The 18590-nt window shown below is 40.2% G+C and overlaps 1 protein-coding gene across 2 annotated transcripts in view; it reads right to left on the bottom strand.

Moving 5' to 3' along the window:
• Positions 1 to 2746: 2746 nt before the first annotated feature.
• The window catches only part of kcnj10 (potassium inwardly rectifying channel subfamily J member 10), a 51239-nt gene continuing 35395 nt past the window's right edge, over positions 2747 to 18590 (bottom strand). For both annotated transcript variants that reach the window (XM_062965381.1, XM_062965380.1), the window contains one exon: positions 2747 to 9644. In XM_062965381.1, the coding sequence (XP_062821451.1) occupies positions 8514 to 9644 (1131 nt within the window). In that variant the 3' untranslated portion in view covers positions 2747 to 8513. The remainder of the gene's footprint in view (positions 9645 to 18590) is intronic.

Raw genomic sequence — 18590 nt, 5'->3', positions numbered from 1 at the left:
CTCTGGTATGTGAGAGCCCCTATATAAATGGGCTACAGAGAAGGTTCTGGTATTCTGTACAATAAAAACTGTTGGAATCTACCAGCGTGTGTCTTGGGCCAGCCTTAATTACCCTCGGGTATGTGAGAGCCCCTATATAAATGGGCTACAGAGAATATTTTGTTATTCATAGCATTACTGTGTATTGAACTACTTTTTCTGCCAGATTTGTTGTCTAACATGATGTTTTGGTGCTTAATTTGTAAAATCATAACTTAATTTGATGTTTAATAGGCTTCTCCTTAATCTCTCCTTATTATCCAACATATTCACTTATCCAACGTTCTGCCGGCCCGTTTATGTTGGATAAGTGAGACTCTACTGTAGTTCGATACGCAGTAATATTATGTTGTAATTACTGTATTTACACATTTAGCACCAAAATATCATGATATATTGAAATCATTGACTACAAAAATATTATTGCAACACTTCTGACTCAGGTGGCAAAGATAACCTGCTGTTAGCATATTGAAAATACCTAATTCCCAAACCTTCATCATGAACTTTATGTAAATATTGCATAACATGTTTATGTTTGATGGTTTATAGTTTTAATGGTTTAATTTATAGTCCTATGTTTTTGTTTTAGATGTGTGATAATACTGTTTTCGATCGTATGTGAGGCATTGAATTTTTGCCATTTATTTGATGTGAACCGCTTTGAGTCCCCCCAGGGGTGAGAAAAGCGGTATATAAATGAAATAAATGAAATAAATAAATGAAATAAATAAATACAAAAATGCGTTGGATAATCCAGAACCTTGGATAAGCGAGTCTTGGATAAGTGAGACTCTACTGTAATTAATGTTATTATTAATACCTTAATAATATTATTATTAATAATAATATTGTGTTAAAAAATTACTTCCTAGCTATGTGTATACAAAGCATTAGTGAATTTTGTGTTTGACTTGGGTCCCATCTCCAAAATATCTCTATGATCAATTGATTTATCTCTCACTTCTGGTCCCATATGTTTAAAATACAGACTCAAACTGTATTTTTTTAAAAAGAAATCTGGGTGCTTTTCCTTATCTTCAGCCATTGTGTGGAAGAAGGACTCTCGACCTGTTGCAAATAAATTGGAAAGCGGAGATAAAGAATTGGCCGCCGGAAGCCAATAACCCATTGTTTATTGGTCTTCTGTACCGAGGGAGTATTTACTCCTTCTTCAGATTATATTTTACTTCCTGGGCATTGGAAATACCACGTTTTCATTTATTAATACTCCTCTCCCGCTCCTTCGTTTCCTTCTTCGATTTTACTTTTCATTTTCTCGGTGCTATAATCTGCTCCTTATTTATGAACTTTGCAAGGCCTCTTAATGGCAAGCGGTGCCCTTGATTTAATGCACGGCCAAGTGCGTATATTCTAATAAAGGCTCCTTTAATGTCCTGGCCGTGGCAATATGTCAGTTTCTTAGGGCTTTGCATTTTCTCCGCAGTTTCAAGCTCTTCTCTCCCTCCGCAGCAATTTCGCCGTTGTCTTATTAGCTTTCTCTCTTATTATTCTCCTGGTGCTAAATAACATCCCAACCGGAAATTGCTTTCGGGACTTTTTAAAAACTGTGTAATATTTTTCTCCTTCTCCAATTGGTATCGCATCCCTAGAGACAAAATTCTCTGGCGAAATAAATCCAACTTTCTTCCTCCTATGTGTCATGATCTCCGATCTTTGACATCTCCGGACACAGAGCAAGCGCTGACAAAGAACAGATGCCAGCCATAAAACCTCAATTACCCTCTGGTATGCGAGAGCCCCTATATAAATGGGCTACAGAGAATATTCTGGTATTCTGTACAATAAAACCTGTTGGAATCTACCAGCGTGTGTCTTGGGCCAGACATAAAATCTCAGTTACCCTCTGGTATGTGAGAGCCCCTATATAAATGGGCTACAGAGAAGATTCTGGTATTCTGTACAATAAAACCTGTTGGAATCTACCAGCGTGTGTCTTGGGCCAGCCATAAAACCTCAATGACCCTCTGGTATGTGAGAGCCCCTATATAAATGGGCTACATAGAATATTCTGGTATTCTGTACAATAAAATCTGTTGGAATATTCCAGCGTGTGTCTTGGGCCAGCCTCAATTACCCCCTGGTATGTGAGAGTCCCTATATAAATGGGCTACAGAGAAGATTCTGGTATTCTGTACAATAAAACCTGTTGGAATCTACCAGCGTGTGTCTTGGGCCAGACATAAAATCTCAGTTACCCTCTGGTATGTGAGAGCCCCTATATAAATGGGCTACATAGAATATTCTGGTATTCTGTACAATAAAATCTGTTGGAATATTCCAGCGTGTGTCTTGGGCCAGCCTCAATTACCCTCTGGTATGTGAGAGCCCCTATATAAATGGGCTACAGAGAAGATTCTGGTATTCTGTACAATAAAACCTGTTGGAATCTACCAGCGTGTGTCTTGGGCCAGACATAAAATCTCAATTACCCTCTGGTATGTGAGAGCCCCTATATAAATGGGCTACAGAGAAGATTCTGGTATTCTGTACAATAAAACCTGTTGGAATCTACCAGCGTGTGTCTTGGTGCTTTCTTCTGGTGGAAGACTGACCCACAGCACAACTGGGAGAAGAGAACCTAACACTTTGCTTTTGAGATGTATCTCATTTCCACGGCTCTTTTTTTTCTTGTTCGTGTTTATATTCAATCCCCACCAATGAAGCAACGTTGCAAAGACATGTCTAAAATCTGATATATTCCTTTTTATTTTAGTGTCATTGTTCTAAACGGAAGAAAAGACATCGCTCCCTTTCAGTTCCACGCCCCCCCCCCCCCCAAATCACACTTTTATTTTAGTGCAAAATCTTCTCCAGTGGATAAACACAAAGAAAAAAAGAATGAAGTACAGTACATATTTATCATTTTTCATCGTACGAGGATCAAGGTCACACGCCGTTCTGTTCCCATGATCAGGCCTTTGTGTTCAGTTTGATGGGCATTTCGGGATCAGGTCCAATATCCAAGAAAAGGTTGACGTTGTCCAATGGCTGAAGAAATTCTTATCTTTAGCTAGCAAGTTTGGGCTATCAATCCCACCTTTTTTCTTTTAATACAAATTACAGGTTGAGACTAAAATGCACAACTTTTCTCTCTCTTAATAAAAACCATTTTACCCGAACAGAAGGTACAAAATATGTCAGCAAACTTTCCCAACGTTCCAAATTAAGCCTCCGCTTTCTCAGGCCCTGTCTACACTGGTAATTTGATGCAGATTGAACTGCATTATATGGTTAGTTTAGACTCTGGCCCCTTCTACACTGCCATATAAAATCCAGATTATCTGCTTTGAACTGGATTATATGGCAGTGTAGACATATATAATTCAGTTCAAAACAGATAATCTGGATTATCAGATTTGATAATCCGGATGATATTCAGGTCTCAGGCTCAATATACACTGCTATATAACCCAGTTTCTGAGTCCCGACCATCTGCTTTGAACTGGATTATATGGCAGTGTAGACACATATAATCAAGTTCGAAGCAGATCATCTGCATTATCTGATTTGAGAATCCAGATGATATGGCAGTGTAGAAAGGGCCTCAAACTGGATCTACACTACCATATACAGTAGAGTCTCACTTATCCAACGTTCTGGATTATCCAATGCATTTTTGTAGTCAATGTTTTCAATATATCGTGATATTTTGGTGCTAAATTCATAAATACAGTAATTACTACCTAGCATTACTGCGGATTGAACTACTTTTCCTGTCAAATTTGTTGTATAACATGATGTTTTGGTGCTTAATTTATAAAATCATAACCTGATTTGATGTTGAATAGGCTTTTCCTTAATCCCTCCTTATTATCCAAGATATTCGCTTATCCAAGCTTCTGCCGGCCCGTTTAGCTTGAATAAGTGAGACTCTACTGTAATGTAATTTTATTAATTTATTATGATTTTTTTATTTTTGAAATTTACTAATAGCTGCTGCATTTCCCACCCTCGTCTTACACTCGAGTCAATAAGTTTCCCCAGTTTTTGTGGAAAAAATTAGGTGCCTCGGCTTATATCCGGGTCGGCTTATACTCGAGTATATACGGTAATCCAGTTCAATCTGCATCATAATGGCAGTGTAAATGAAGCCTCGCTTACTTTGAGAGTGTCCCAAGTTTCTCTTCTTCTCCTGGGAGGCATCTACACTGTAGAATTAATGCAGTTTGGTGCCACTTTGACTGCCATGGCTCAATGCGATGAAATCCTGGGAATTGTCGTTTGGCACTTTTTGGCAGAAAAGGCCAAAGAGTCTGACTTTTCGGAACGACAACTCCCGAGATTCCGTACCATTGAGCCATGGCAGATCGAGTGGTATCAAACTGCGCTAAGTGTACATGTAGATCTGCCTTGGTTACTTTGATCTATAGACATCAATCATTATATAGGGGGGGTCCTTTGTAACTGGGTTCATGGAACCTGTCGCGATGCCATCATCCTAAGCATTCCTATGGGTTAAACACCATTTTTTGTACAAAACTGCAAAAGCGGTTCCCTTTTGGCTTCAATAGCATTGTTTTGCATCCGTCCTTCCACCGGTTGCCGCAAAGTGCAAAGTGGCTCCATTGCGTCTCCTCTCTTGGTCTTCCTCTCTGTACAAATAGCAATATATATCTCGTTTATATAAATAGTTTCATATAGTTTAATAGATACTTCCTTTCTCTCTTTCAACCTCCTTCCCTTTGTATTTTGTCTCTCTCAAACCCAAGCCAATGATTATCCAAACTGAAAATCCCATTGGCACTAGGCATGTCCGATCGATGAAAAAAATGTTTCAATTCTCGTTTCTAAAGTAGGGGGTGCTGGCGCTTCGATATAGAAAGTATTTCCGATTTTTTCACCCAAAAATTTCGGATATTTCCGAAAATTCGTAATGATTCTTAATGTTTCTAAAATGGCGGACACACATGCGCAATCGCTACACACCGGGCTTGTATGGCAATCTTCCATGTAGACGCAGAGGACGTTAGCCCCCACCTTTGCGTCCATCATGGAAGCTTCTGATTGGCCGGGGAGTGGCAGCCATGTTAGGCTGCACTAAGCTCCCATTCTAGGTAGGTTGCAGAAACAATTTTTTAAAAAATATTTTAAAAAATATATTAAAAAAATTTGGGGGGAAAATTAATGAAACATTAAGAGACAATTAGAGAATGGGCCAACAATGGTTCGAATAACATTGCTGGTTACGCTGTGAGACAATGTCTCGGAATGCGTATCAAAGAGCGAGAACAATCCGAAATAATTCCGATATACGATTCAAAACGATTTTTTTGGACATGTCTAATAAATAGTTTCATATAGTTTAATAGATACTTCCTTTCTCTCTTTCAACCTCCTTCCCTTTGTACTTTGTCGCTCTCAAACCTGAGCCAATGATTATCCAAACTGTAAATCCTATCGGCACACATGGGCTGCGTCTACATTGTTGACGAATGCAGTTTCGCACCACTTTCACTGCCATGGCTCGATGCTATGGAATCCTGGGAGTTGTAGTTCGGTGCGGCACCAGCACTTGAGCAGAGAAGGCGAAAGACCTTGTGAAGTTAAAACTCTCAGGATTCCATGGCAGTTAAACTGCATTATTTTTACAGTCTAGACCAGGCCTGGGCAAACTTCGGCCCTCCAAATGTTTTGGATTTCAAATCCTATAATTCCTAAAGCATGGGAAAGTACTTCCCTTGCCCTCCTCAAACCACAATAAGGCACATTAACTGCATAGATGTACATATACAAAGTCATTTGGCGAGCCCCGAAATTTTCAAAAAACAATCTGGCGTTAATACATTTCAACACCGTTCAAGAATCTCATGGTTGGCCTTGTCTCAAAGTCTGCTTCACCTGTTCTTATGTCCATTATCAGTTTTGTCTACAACAGTGGTTCCCAACCTTTTTTTTGACCAGGGACCACGTTGACCAGTTAACAAGGGAAAGTTTTGGATCCGCCCAGCCTTCTCTTTAGCTTCCAGGTTCGAGACAAGTCTGTTAATTTTTGCAAAATAAGGATTTCCAACTCTGTGCTTAGTGCGGGTTCAGTTTTCAAAACAGGAGCAACTAACTTTCAAGAGGTCATGCCACCATTGTTCGTGTGCCACCAATGTGCTTTTCTAAATCTACTTCTGAACTCCTATAAAGTACTGGGGTGCGTTGAAAGCATTTTATAAGATAATTAAAGTGCCTATTTGGGAACGGGAAAGATAAATTAGGAACTCCCTCTTTGCGGAGCCAAATGTTTTTGAGTCTGGCCCAAGCTTAGCGTTTCTAGTTTTGTTCCGTTTGTGACTCCAAATGAATTTTCACCAGAGCCAGCGGACAAGCAGGTTTCAATCTGGTCATTCACAGGGTTTGGCCTCCACTTTAGTGGCATCGGCAGTCTTTTCTTGGTGTCATGATCTCCGATCTTATGACATCTCCGGACACAGAGCAAGCGCTGACAAAGAACAGATGCCAGCCATAAAACTGGCCAGCCATAAAACCTCAATTACCCTCTGGTATGTGAGAGCCCCTATATAAATGGGCTACAGAGAAGATTCTGATATTCTGTACAATAAAACCTGTTGGAATCTACCAGCGTGTGTCTTGTGCCAGCCATAAAACCTCAATTACCCTCTGGTATGTGAGAGCCCCTATATAAATGGGCTACAGAGAAGATTCTGGTATTCCATACAATAAACCTGTTTGAATTTACCCAGGGTGTGTTTTGGTGCTTTCTTCTGGAGGACTTAACCCACAGCACTACAGGAAGAAGAGAACCTCACATTTTGTATGGAATACCAGAATCTTCTCTGTAGCCCATTTATATAGGGGCTCTCACATACCAGAGGTTTTATGGCTGGCCAGTTTTATGGCTGGAATCTGTTCTTTGTCAGCGCTTGCTCTGTGCCCAGAGATGTCATAAGATTGGAGATCATGACACTTGGCAATTGATCATCAATAATTTTTCAGGCTTAGAATCAAGACTCCTGGCAAGAGTGCCAAGGCAAGGAACAACCAAACCTCCTAATATTTATTGAAAACTCAGTTCGGACAATGCAATTTCTTTTCTCCAAGTTGGGTGACTTCTTGCTGGTGTGGGTTCAGCTGCCTTTCGGAATCAGATGAGCTGGTGCTTTCCAGAGTGGTGTGCATTTGATAAAAACAACACATGAAAAAAAAATACTTCCAGCAGTTGGATGACTTTTCATTCTGGAGTAACTAAGAGCTGCTTTGTCAGGAGGGAAAGGAACAACTACAGTAGAGTCTCACTTATCCAACACTTGCTTATCCAACGTTCTGGATTATCCAACGCATTTTTGTAGTCAATGTTTTCAATACATTGTGATATTTTGGTGCTAAATTTGTAAATACAGTAAATACTACATAGCATTATTGAACTGCTTTTTCTGTCAAATTTGTTGTCTAACATGATGTTTTGATGCCTAATTTGTAAAATAATAACCTAATTTGATGTTTAATAGGCTTTTCCTTAATGCCTCCTTATTATACAACATATTCGCTTATCCAACGTTCTGCCGGCCCGTTTATGTTGGATAAGTTTATGTTTATGTTGGTTTTTGTTTTTGTCCTTTGATGTTTTATATTTTATCATTGCTTGTGTTTTGATTTTGCTGTAAGCCGCCCCGAGTCCCCTTCGGGGGAGATGGAGGCGGGATATAAATAAACTTATTATTATTATTATTATTATTATTATTATTATTATTATTATTATTATTATTATTATTAGCTGTGCCCGGCCACGTGTTGCTGTGGCAAAGTCTGGTGGTATGGGAAATAAAGTATTGAGGAATTGGTGGTAGTTAAGGTAAAGGGTAAAGGTTTTCCCCTGACATTAAGTCCAGTCGTGTCTGACTGTTGGGGTTGGTGTTCATCTTGAGTCTACACTGCCATATAATCCAATTGAAATTAGATAATCTGTATTTTATAGGCAGTGTGGAAGAGGCCTGATTGAAGTGGCCCTGGGCTGAGTGGGTTGCTAGGAGACCTAGTGGGTGGAGCTTAGCCTTCTAACTGGCAGAAATTGGATAAAAACAATTATTCATCTCCCTCTAATTAGGACTTTATTTTTCTTTTCTTTTTGTTGTATGAACATTAGAGGCATGGATGAGGGGTTGTGCTGCCAAGTTTAGTGTTTCTGGGGTGTGTAGTTTTGTTGTTTTGTCCTAGGCTGAAATTTCATTACCCTTTTATATATATAGATTATTATTATTATTATTATTATTATTATTATTATTATTATTATTATTATTATTATTATAAGTGAGACTCTACTGTACATTCCCTGGAAGAGGATCCTATAGAGATGAACGGATTTCTCAGTCTGGTTCTTTTTTTGAGAGAGATTTTTCAGGACAGAAGGAACACTACAAGGGAGAGGCGTGAAGGACATCTAGGATCTAGGGAAGACTTTTAAGGCAATGCTCCTGACACGTTGGCTGGCCAAGTCCTTTGAGGGATCAAACGTTGCTGATGCGGACGCTCAACGCCGTGCCTTCGGCTTTCTCTCGAAAGGATTCCTCGAGTTTCAACTTCTCGGGGTCACCGAACCGGACGGTTTCATGGAGACAGCAAGGCGGGGAGACTTTGACCACTTGTTCAAAGAGGCTGAAATCGGCGACGTACTTCCCGCTGGCCGAGAGCGAGATGACCGGGGTGAACTCGTAGCCCCAGAGGATCTCCTCGGGGAGGTAGGAGGTCCGCACTTGGCAGGTGGCGCTGGTGGATTCCACGGTGCCGCTGAGGATGACCACCAGCTCAAAGTCGCCTTCTCCCGTGCGCAGGGCCAGGTCTCGGAAAGGGCTGTGTTCGTTCACCACGTGGTAGAAGGTCAACGGAAGGATCAGGAAAGGACTGTCGGACGAAGTGTCCACCTGGAAGTCCACGTTGACCTGGTTGAGCCGGACATTCTCCCCTTCCTTGGTGAGGTAGGTCTGGAGAAGCTTGCCCGTCACCTGGCACCCGATGAGGAGACTCTTGCGCATGTTGGCCACCCGGATCATCAAGCAGGTCTTGCCGTTGTGTTGGGCCACCACCGCGCTCTGGCTGAACTTGATGGTCTCGGCTCGCTTCTTGGGCCGGGCGATCTTGGCCAGGAAGGTGCCGGTGATGAAGATCTCCATGATGGTGGTGAGGACCAGCTGGCTGATGAGCAGGACGATGGCCAAGGGGCACTCCTCGCTGATGTAGCGGAAGCCGTAGCCAATGGTGGTCTGGGACTCCAGGGAGAAGAGGAAGGCCCCAGTCAAGGTGTGCACCTGCATGACGCAAGGCGTGTGGTTGGCCGGAGGGTCGAACTCCAGCAGGTCTCCGTGGAGGACGGCCACCAGGTACCAGATGACCCCAAAGATGAACCAAGTCCCAGCAAAAGAGGCCGAAAACAGGAGGAGCTTGTAGCGCCATTGCATGTCGATGAAGGTGGTCCACAGGTCCTTCAGGTAGAGGAACCGCTTGTCCGCGATGTGCTCCATCCGGACATTACTCCGCCCATCCTTGGTCATGACCCGCCTCTTCCTCAGGGTGGAGCCAATCAGGGGCCGGCTATCGGTCTGCGTGGTCTGGCTGTAGTACACCTTGGTTGAAGAGGTCATCTGGCGGGAGAAGCAAGGAAAGAGCCAAGGGTTAGATGGGGTGGGAAAAGGTCAAACCTACTGTATGTACTCGATTCCAATGGTATCAAAGTGCATTAATTAGACATGTCCAAAAAATCGTTTTGAATCGTATATCGGAATTATTTCGGATTGTTCTCGCTTTTTGATACGCATTCCGAGACATTGTCTCACAGCACAACCAGCAATGTAATTTGAACCATTGTTGGCCCATTCTCTAATTGTCTCTTAATGTTTCGTTAATTCCCCCCCCCCATTTTTTTTAAAAAAATATATATTTTAAAAATATTTTTTAAAAATAATTTGTTACTGCAACCTTGAATGGGAGCTTAGTGCAGCCTAACATGGCTACCGCTCCCCAGTCAATCAGAAGCTTCCATGATGGATGCAAAGGTGGGGGCTAACGTCCTCTGCGTCCACATGGAAGATTGCCATACAAGCCCAGTGTGTAGCGATTGCGCATGCGCATCCGCCATTTAGAAACACTTAGAATCATTACGAATTTTCGGAAATATCCAAAATTTTTGGGTGAAAAAATCGGAAATACTTTCTATATCGAAGCGCCAGCGCCCCCTACTTTAGAAACGCGAATTGAAACATTTTTTTCATCGATCGGACATGCCTGGCATTAATGTCTCTAAGGAATGGATTCCCAGCCCCACCATAATGGATTGATATACCGTATATACTCGAGTATAAGCCGACCCGAATATAAGCCGAGGCACCTAATTTTACCACAAAAAATTGGGAAAACATTGACTCCAGTATAAGCCGAGGGTGGTAAATTTCAGAAATAAAAATAGATACCAATAAAATTACATTAATTGAGGCATCAGTAGGTTAAATGTTTTTGAATATTTACATCAAGCTCAAATTTAAGATAAGACTGTCCAACTCTGATCCAATAATTATTTTCATCTTCTTCAATGGAAATGTGCTTATGTATCCTTTTAATAATAATGGACTAAAATAATTCCCTTTCTTTGTCAGTCTCCAGCAGAGGTCCCCATAAGCCTGGAAAAAATGAAACTCGCTTTTGCCTGGCAATTCCAAGGCTTATAAAACACCACCAAAGCTTTGCTAAACACAAGACAAGGATGTGATGTAGGGACAAAACAAAACAAAACAAAACACCAGTGTGATCCTGGGCTGCACCAACAAGAATACAGTGCTCAGATCAAAGGAGGAAGTACTGTATATACTCGAGTATAAGCCTAGTTTTTCAGCCCTTTTTTAGGGCTGAAAAAGCTCCCCTCGGCTTATACTCGAGTGAGGGTCCTGGCCGGCTTCTATTCAGGTCGGCTTATACTTGAGTATATAGGTATTCAGAGTTGGACAGTCTTATCTTATTAAAGTCTTATTATTATCTTAAATTACAGTTTTATATAAATACTTGCTGTGCCCGGCCACGCGTTGCTGTGGCAAAGTGGTGGTGGTATTGGTTAAAAATTGTTGTGCAATTTTTATTTGACGTTATTTGTATTTTTAAAATAATTTTATTGTAAGTTATCTTTATATTTTATTATTTTCTTGTATTATTTTTAGTTATTTTCTGTTATTATAATATTTTATTGCATTAATTTTTAGTGTTTTTAATTATTCTTTTTAGTGTTTTTTATTATTTTTGATTGGGTTGCTAGGAGACCAAGTTGGAAGAGCTTAGCCTTCTAACTGGCAGCAATTGGATAAAAGCAATTATTCCTCTCTCTCTAATTAGGACTTTATATTTCTTTTCTTTTTGTTGTATCAACCTAGAGACATGGATGATGGGTTGTGTTGTCAAATTTCGAGGTTGGGGGCCTGTAGTTTTGTTGTTTTGTCTGGTGCCATGATTCCATCACTCTTTTATATACAGTAGAGTCTCACTTATCCAACACTCGCTTATCCAACATTCTGGATTATCCAACGCATTTTTTTAGTCAATGTTTTCAATGTTTTGGTCCTAAATTCATAAATACAGTAATTACTACATGACATTACTGCATATTGAACTACTTTTTCTGTCAAATTTGTTGTAAAACATGATATTTTGATGCTTAATTTGTAAAATCATAACCTAATTTGATGTTTAATAGGCGTTTCCTTAATCCCTCCTTATTATCCAACATATTCGCTTATCCAACATTCTGCTGGCCCGTTTATGTTGGATAAGTGCGACTCTACTGTATATAGATTCAAAAACATTTAACCTACTGATGCCTCAAATAATGCAATTTTATTAATATCTATTTTTATTTTCGAATTTGACCTGTAGCTGCTGCATTTCCCACCCTCGGCTTATACTTGAATCAATAAGTTTTCCCAGTTTTTGTGGTAAAATTAGGTGCCTCAGCTTATATTTGGGTCGGCTTATACTCGAGTATATACGGTAATGCCCGTCTGTTTTGTTTTGGCCTTTTTTTCTTCTTGTTTCTAATATGATTTTCAGAGGGAAGGGAAGGGAACAATTGCTCTTGTCTGCTTGCCAACGGAACCCGTCTCTGCCACCTCATTCGCACCCAGAGCCCTGTGGTGCAGATTCTCTTGACGGGCATCTTGTTCACACCCGTCCCATTACTCCTTCTGTACATAGAGCTCAATAAATCAATGGGGAAATAATAGGAGGAGGAGTCAGGGATAAAATGCTTCTGTGTGTGTGTATGTGTTTCCGACTGAGTCACTGGTGCCCATTCTTTGCCCCTTCTCCCCTCCAAACTTGTTCCCTGCAAAGAGAAAACAAGCCCCATTGCCAGCCTCATCCCACAAGAAAGGCTCTTTTCATCCCGTCCGCGGCAATGTTTGGAAACACTGCATTAAAGCACAGCATTGGGACAAGGCACCGGTCTGGATCCGCGTGGCATTTTATTTCGGGCCAAAAAAGGAGAGAGAAAAGGAAACATAATTTTTCACCAAGACCTTGGTGAAGGGGGGGAAGGAATAATAATAATAATAATAATTAAAGCAAAGTGAAGAACCTGCTTTGATTGAAGTAAAAAATCAGAAACTCCTCAAAGCACAGCAGACAAAAATCAGTACAAGAAAACCGCACTACAAACTAGAGCTGACAGCTGGCACAACAAAACATTGCATGGAACGTTCCTTGACAAAATTGAAGGAAAAGCTGATAAAGAGAACACCTGGCTCTGGCTCACAAATGGGACCCTGAAGAAGGAGACAGAAGGCCTGATCCTTGCAGCCCAGGAGCAAGACATCAGGACAAAGGCCATTAATAATAATAATAATAATAATAATAATAATAATAATAATAGAAGACCTGGCTCTGGCTCACAAATGGGACCCTGAAGAAGGAGACAGAAGGCCTGATCCTTGCAGCCCAGGAGCAAGACATCAGGACAAAGGCCATTAATAATAATAATAATAATAATAATAATAATAATAATAGAAGACCTGGCTCTGGCTCACAAATGGGACCCTGAAGAAGGAGACAGAAGGCCTGATCCTTGCAGCCCAGGAGCAAGACATCAGGACAAAGGCCATTAATAATAATAATAATAATAATAATAATAATAATAATAATAGAAGACCTGGCTCTGGCTCACAAATGGGACCCTGAAGAAGGAGACAGAAGGCCTGATCCTTGCAGCCCAGGAGCAAGACATCAGGACAAAGGCCATTAATAATAATAATAATAATAATAATAATAATAATAATAGAAGACCTGGCTCTGGCTCACAAATGGGACCCTGAAGAAGGAGACAGAAGGCCTGATCCTTGCAGCCCAGGAGCAAGACATCAGGACAAAGGCCATTAATAATAATAATAATAATAATAATAATAATAGAAGACCTGGCTCTGGCTCACAAATGGGACCCTGAAGAAGGAGACAGAAGGCCTGATCCTTGCAGCCCAGGAGCAAGACATCAGGACAAAGGCCATTAATAATAATAATAATAATAATAATAATAATAATAATAATAGAAGACCTGGCTCTGGCTCACAAATGGGACCCTGAAGAAGGAGACAGAAGGCCTGATCCTTGCAGCCCAGGAGCAAGACATCAGGACAAAGGCCATTAATAATAATAATAATAATAATAATAATAATAATAATAATAGAAGACCTGGCTCTGGCTCACAAATGGGACCCTGAAGAAGGAGACAGAAGGCCTGATCCTTGCAGCCCAGGAGCAAGACATCAGGACAAAGGCAATTAATAATAATAATAATAATAATAATAATAATAATAATAATAATAATAATAGAAGACCTGGCTCTGGCTCACAAATGGGACCCTGAAGAAGGAGACAGAAGGCCTGATCCTTGCAGCCCAGGAGCAAGACATCAGGACAAAGGCAAACAAGGCCAAGATCGAAAAATCAGCTGATGACCCAAAATGCAGATTGTGCAAGGAAACTGATGAAACCATGGATCATCTCCTCAGCTGCTGTAAGAAAATCGCACAGACAGACTACAAACAGAGGCACAAACATGTGGCCAAAATGATTCATTGGAACTTCTGCCTCAAGTCCCACCTCCCAGCAGCAAAGAACTGGTGGGATCACAAACCTGCAAAAGTCTTGGACAATGAGCACGCAAAGATACTGTGGGACTTCCAAATCCAGACTGATAAAGTTCTGGAATACAAATCATTGACAAAATCACGATCTGCCAACTGCAAAAGGCCACCCTACATCACACAGTCCCAGACACTTGGGAAGTGTTCGACTTGTGATTTTGTGATATGAAATCCAGCATATCTATCTTGTTTGCTGTGTCATAATAAAATAATAATAATAACAATAACAATAATAATAAAAAATAAAACATGTATAAATAAATAAAGTTGTAATGGAAAAGTTAAAAACAGGCAAGAAATATGCTTAAAGATGTTCTTCATTTTTTTTTTTACTGTCGAATTGTATACAATATGTTTAAGATATTGTAAAATGAGGAATGTAAACGTATACATTTTGACTGATAAATTAATAAAATAATACCTTTAAAAAAAGGAAACATAATTTTGGGGCATCTTTTCCATTGGTTCGGTTCCATCCATGCTCACTAGACATGTCCAAAAAATCGTTTTGAATCGTGTATCGGAATTATTTCGGATTGTTCTCGCTTTTTGATACGCATTCCGAGACATTGTCTCACAGCGCAACCAGCAATGTAATTCGAACCATTGTTGGCACATTCTCTAATTGTCTCTTAATGTTTCGTTAATTTTTTTCCCCCCCAAATTTTTTAAAATATATTTTTAAAAATATTTTTTAATTTTTTGTTTTGTTTCTGCAACCTACCTAGAATGGGAGCTTAGCGCAGCCTAACATGGCTGCCGCTCCCCGGCCAATCAGAAGTTTCCATGATGGACGCAAAGGTGGGGGCTAGGGTTGATGAGGATAGCTCAAGAAATGAGGGCGGGAGAGCCCTGTAAAAGCCCCCCCCCCCGGTTCCTTTTTTTTGGGCGATTGCGCATGTGCGTCCGCCATTGTAGAAACATTTAGAATCATTACGAATTTTCGGAAATATCCGAAATGTTTGGGTGAAAAAATCGGAAATACTTTCTATATCGAAGCGCCAGCGTCCCCTACTTTAGAAACGAGAATTGAAACATTTTTTTTCACCGATCGGACATGCCTAATGCTCACCTTTGCCTAAAGTCAAGCTCTGGCTCGCTTGAAGGATTTCTTTCCTCTTGGCGACTTTGCCAAGGGTCAAGCTTTAAGTGAGGATCAATGGCTAAGGATTCAGTCTCCGGAGCCCAAATAGAGCTGGGTTTTGTCTTTCTTTCTTTTCTTGGGCTCCTTTTGTCTTATTTGGCTCCATCTCTGCCTCCGCACTGGGGTCTTCCGAGGCCTCCGATCGGAGTCCTCGAAAACGAGTGCACTTCCCCATGGTGAGAAAAAAGAGCCTTGTTCTTCATGCAAAGCCTCTCCTCGGAAACCTCTCAGCCGTCCAAGATGCGCTCAATGGCACCCAAGGGGAATTTTCGGGACCTCGTCCAGCTTCCAGATGCGAAGATCCACACAATGGCTTCCTTCCTCTGCTTGGCCTTCTTGGAGAGCGGCCACCCTTTCGCTCCAACAAGTGGCCACTGAGGCAACATAGGCTTTCCATCTCCATTGGCTTCGGCGTTGGCCCAAACTGCATATCACAGGCAAGAGGCCACTATAGCTAGAAATGTCATCCAATAGTATGAACTATAAAACAGTAATTAAACCAAAATATAATCCATGTGTTACCAACACACATACATTCATAGAAAAAAAAAACTCTATATAGAGCAGGGGTCCCCAAACTAAGGCCCGGGGGCCGGATCCGGCCCTCCAAGATCATTTACCTGGCCCCTGCCCTCAGTTTTATAATGTAATATTTTTATATCATTTTAAATAATATAATATATTGTATATACATATAATATTGATAATAATATTATAATGTTATACAATATAATACTAATAATAATACCGGAGCCCCTGGTGGCCAAGGGGATAAAAGCCTTGTGACTTGAAGGTTGGGTTGCTGACCTGAAAGCTGCCAGGTTCGAATCCCACCCGGGGAGAGCGCAGATGAGCTCCCTCTATTAGCTCCAGCTCCATGCGGGGACATGAGAGAAGCCTCCCACAAGGATGGTAAAACATCAAAACATCTGGGCGTCCCCTGGGCAACGTCCTTGCAGACGGCCAATTCTCTCACTCCAGAAGCAACTCCGGTTGCTCCTGACACGAAAAATAATAATAATAATAATAATAATACCATATAATAATATTAATTATATGATATATATTGCATATAATATTACAGTATAGTGGTATAGTTCAATATAGTGCTAATATTGTGCTATGCTGCTCTGAGTCCCCTTCGGGGTGAGAAGGGCGGGATATAAATGTAATAAATAAATGTAGTAAATGAATAAATAAATACATAATTTTAGACTTAGGCTCGGCCAAAGTCTGAAATGACTTGAAGTCACACAACAACAACAATCCTAATTAACTTGACTATCTCATTGGCCAGAAGCAGGCCCACACTTCCCATTGAAATCCTGATAGGTTTATGCTGGTTACAATTGTTTTCATTGTTGTTGTTGTTTTGTACTACAAATAAGACATGTGCAGTGTGCATAGGAATTTCTTCATTTTTTCCCCTCCAAATGATAATTCGGCCCCTCCACAGTCTGAAGCAGGGGTCCCCAAACTTTTAAAGCAGAGGGCCGGTCCACAGACTGTGGAGGGGCCGAATTCTCATTTGAAAAAAAACCCAAACAAATTCCTTTGCACATGGCACATGTCTTATTTGTAGTGCAAAACAACAACAACAACAACAACAACAATGAAAGAACAATACAATATTTAAAAATGAAAACAATAGTAGCCAACATAAACCTATCAGGATTTCAATGGGAAGTGTGGGCCTGCTTCTGGCCAATGAGATAATGAAGCGAAATAGGATTGTTGTTGTTGTGAGCCTTCAAGTCATTTCAGACTTTGGGTGAGCCTAAGTCTAAAATTATTTATTTATTCATTTACTACATTTATTTATTACATTTATATCCTGCCCTTCTCACCCCGAAGGGGACTCAGAGCAGCTGTATGTACATACATTATATTATATTATTAGCATAGCACAATATTAGCATTATATATTACTATATCGAACTATACCACTATACTGTATATGTAATATATAACCTATAATTAATATTATTATATGGTATTATTAGTATTATATTGTATAACGTTATAATATTATTATCAATATTATATGTATATACAATATATTATATTATTTAAAAATGATATTAAAATATTATTTATTTATTTATTTGCTACATTTATATGCCGCCCTTCTCACCCTGAAGGGGACTCAGAGCGGCTTACAAATTAAATTTACATACAATATTATATTAGCATAGTACAATACTGGTAATAAATTACTATATTGTACTGTATCAATATATTGTAAAATTATTAGTAATATTACATGTAAAATATATAATTAATATTATTACATTTGTATTATTAGCATTATATAGGAGCCTCTGGTGGCCTAGGGCAGGGGTCCCCAAACTTTTTAAACAGGGGGCCAGTTCACGATCCTTCAGACCGTTGGAGGGCCGGACTATAGTTGGCCACCAAGCAATAATAATTAATAATAATTAACAACAACAACAACAACAAAGAGGGTTGGAAGAGACCCTTTGGGCCATTGAGTCCAATCCCCTTCTGCCTTTGTGCATCAAAAGCACAAGCAAAGCACCCCTGACAGATGGCCACCCAGCCTCAATATTAATAATAATAATAATAATAATAAAGAGGGTTGGAAGAGACCCCTTGGGCCATTGAGTCTAACCCCCTTCTGCCTCTGTGCACCAAAAGCACAAGCAAAGCACCCCTGACAGATGGGCACCCAGCCTCAATGTTAATAATAATAATAATAATAATAATAATAATAATAATAATAATAAAGAGGGTTGGAAGAGACCCCTTGGGCCATTGAGTCTAACCCCCTTCTGCCTCTGTGCACCAAAAGCACAAGCAAAGCACCCCTGACAGATGGCCACCCAGCCTCAATGTTAATAATAATAATAATAATAATAATAATAATAATAATAATAATAATAATAAAGAGGGTTGGAAGAGACCCCTTGGGCCATTGAGTCCAACCCCCTTCTGCCTCTGTGCACCAAAAGCACAAGCAAAGCACCCCTGACAGATGGCCACCCTGCCTCAATGTTAATAATAATAATAATAATAATAATAATAATAATAATAATAATAATAATAAAGAGGGTTGGAAGAGACCCCTTGGGCCATTGAGTCCAACCCCCTTCTGCCTCTATGCACCAAAAGCACAAGCAAAGCACCCCTGACAGATGGCCACCCAGCCTCAATGTTAATAATAATAATAATAATAATAATAATAATAATAATAATAATAATAAAGAGGGTTGGAAGAGACCCCTTGGGCCATTGAGTCCAACCCCCTT

Source organism: Anolis carolinensis, unplaced genomic scaffold (assembly GCF_035594765.1).
Source record: "Anolis carolinensis isolate JA03-04 unplaced genomic scaffold, rAnoCar3.1.pri scaffold_14, whole genome shotgun sequence".
NCBI lineage: Eukaryota > Metazoa > Chordata > Lepidosauria > Squamata > Dactyloidae > Anolis > Anolis carolinensis.
The sequence above is the reverse complement of the archived record's forward strand: the minus strand, read 5'-3'. Positions and strand labels throughout refer to the sequence as shown.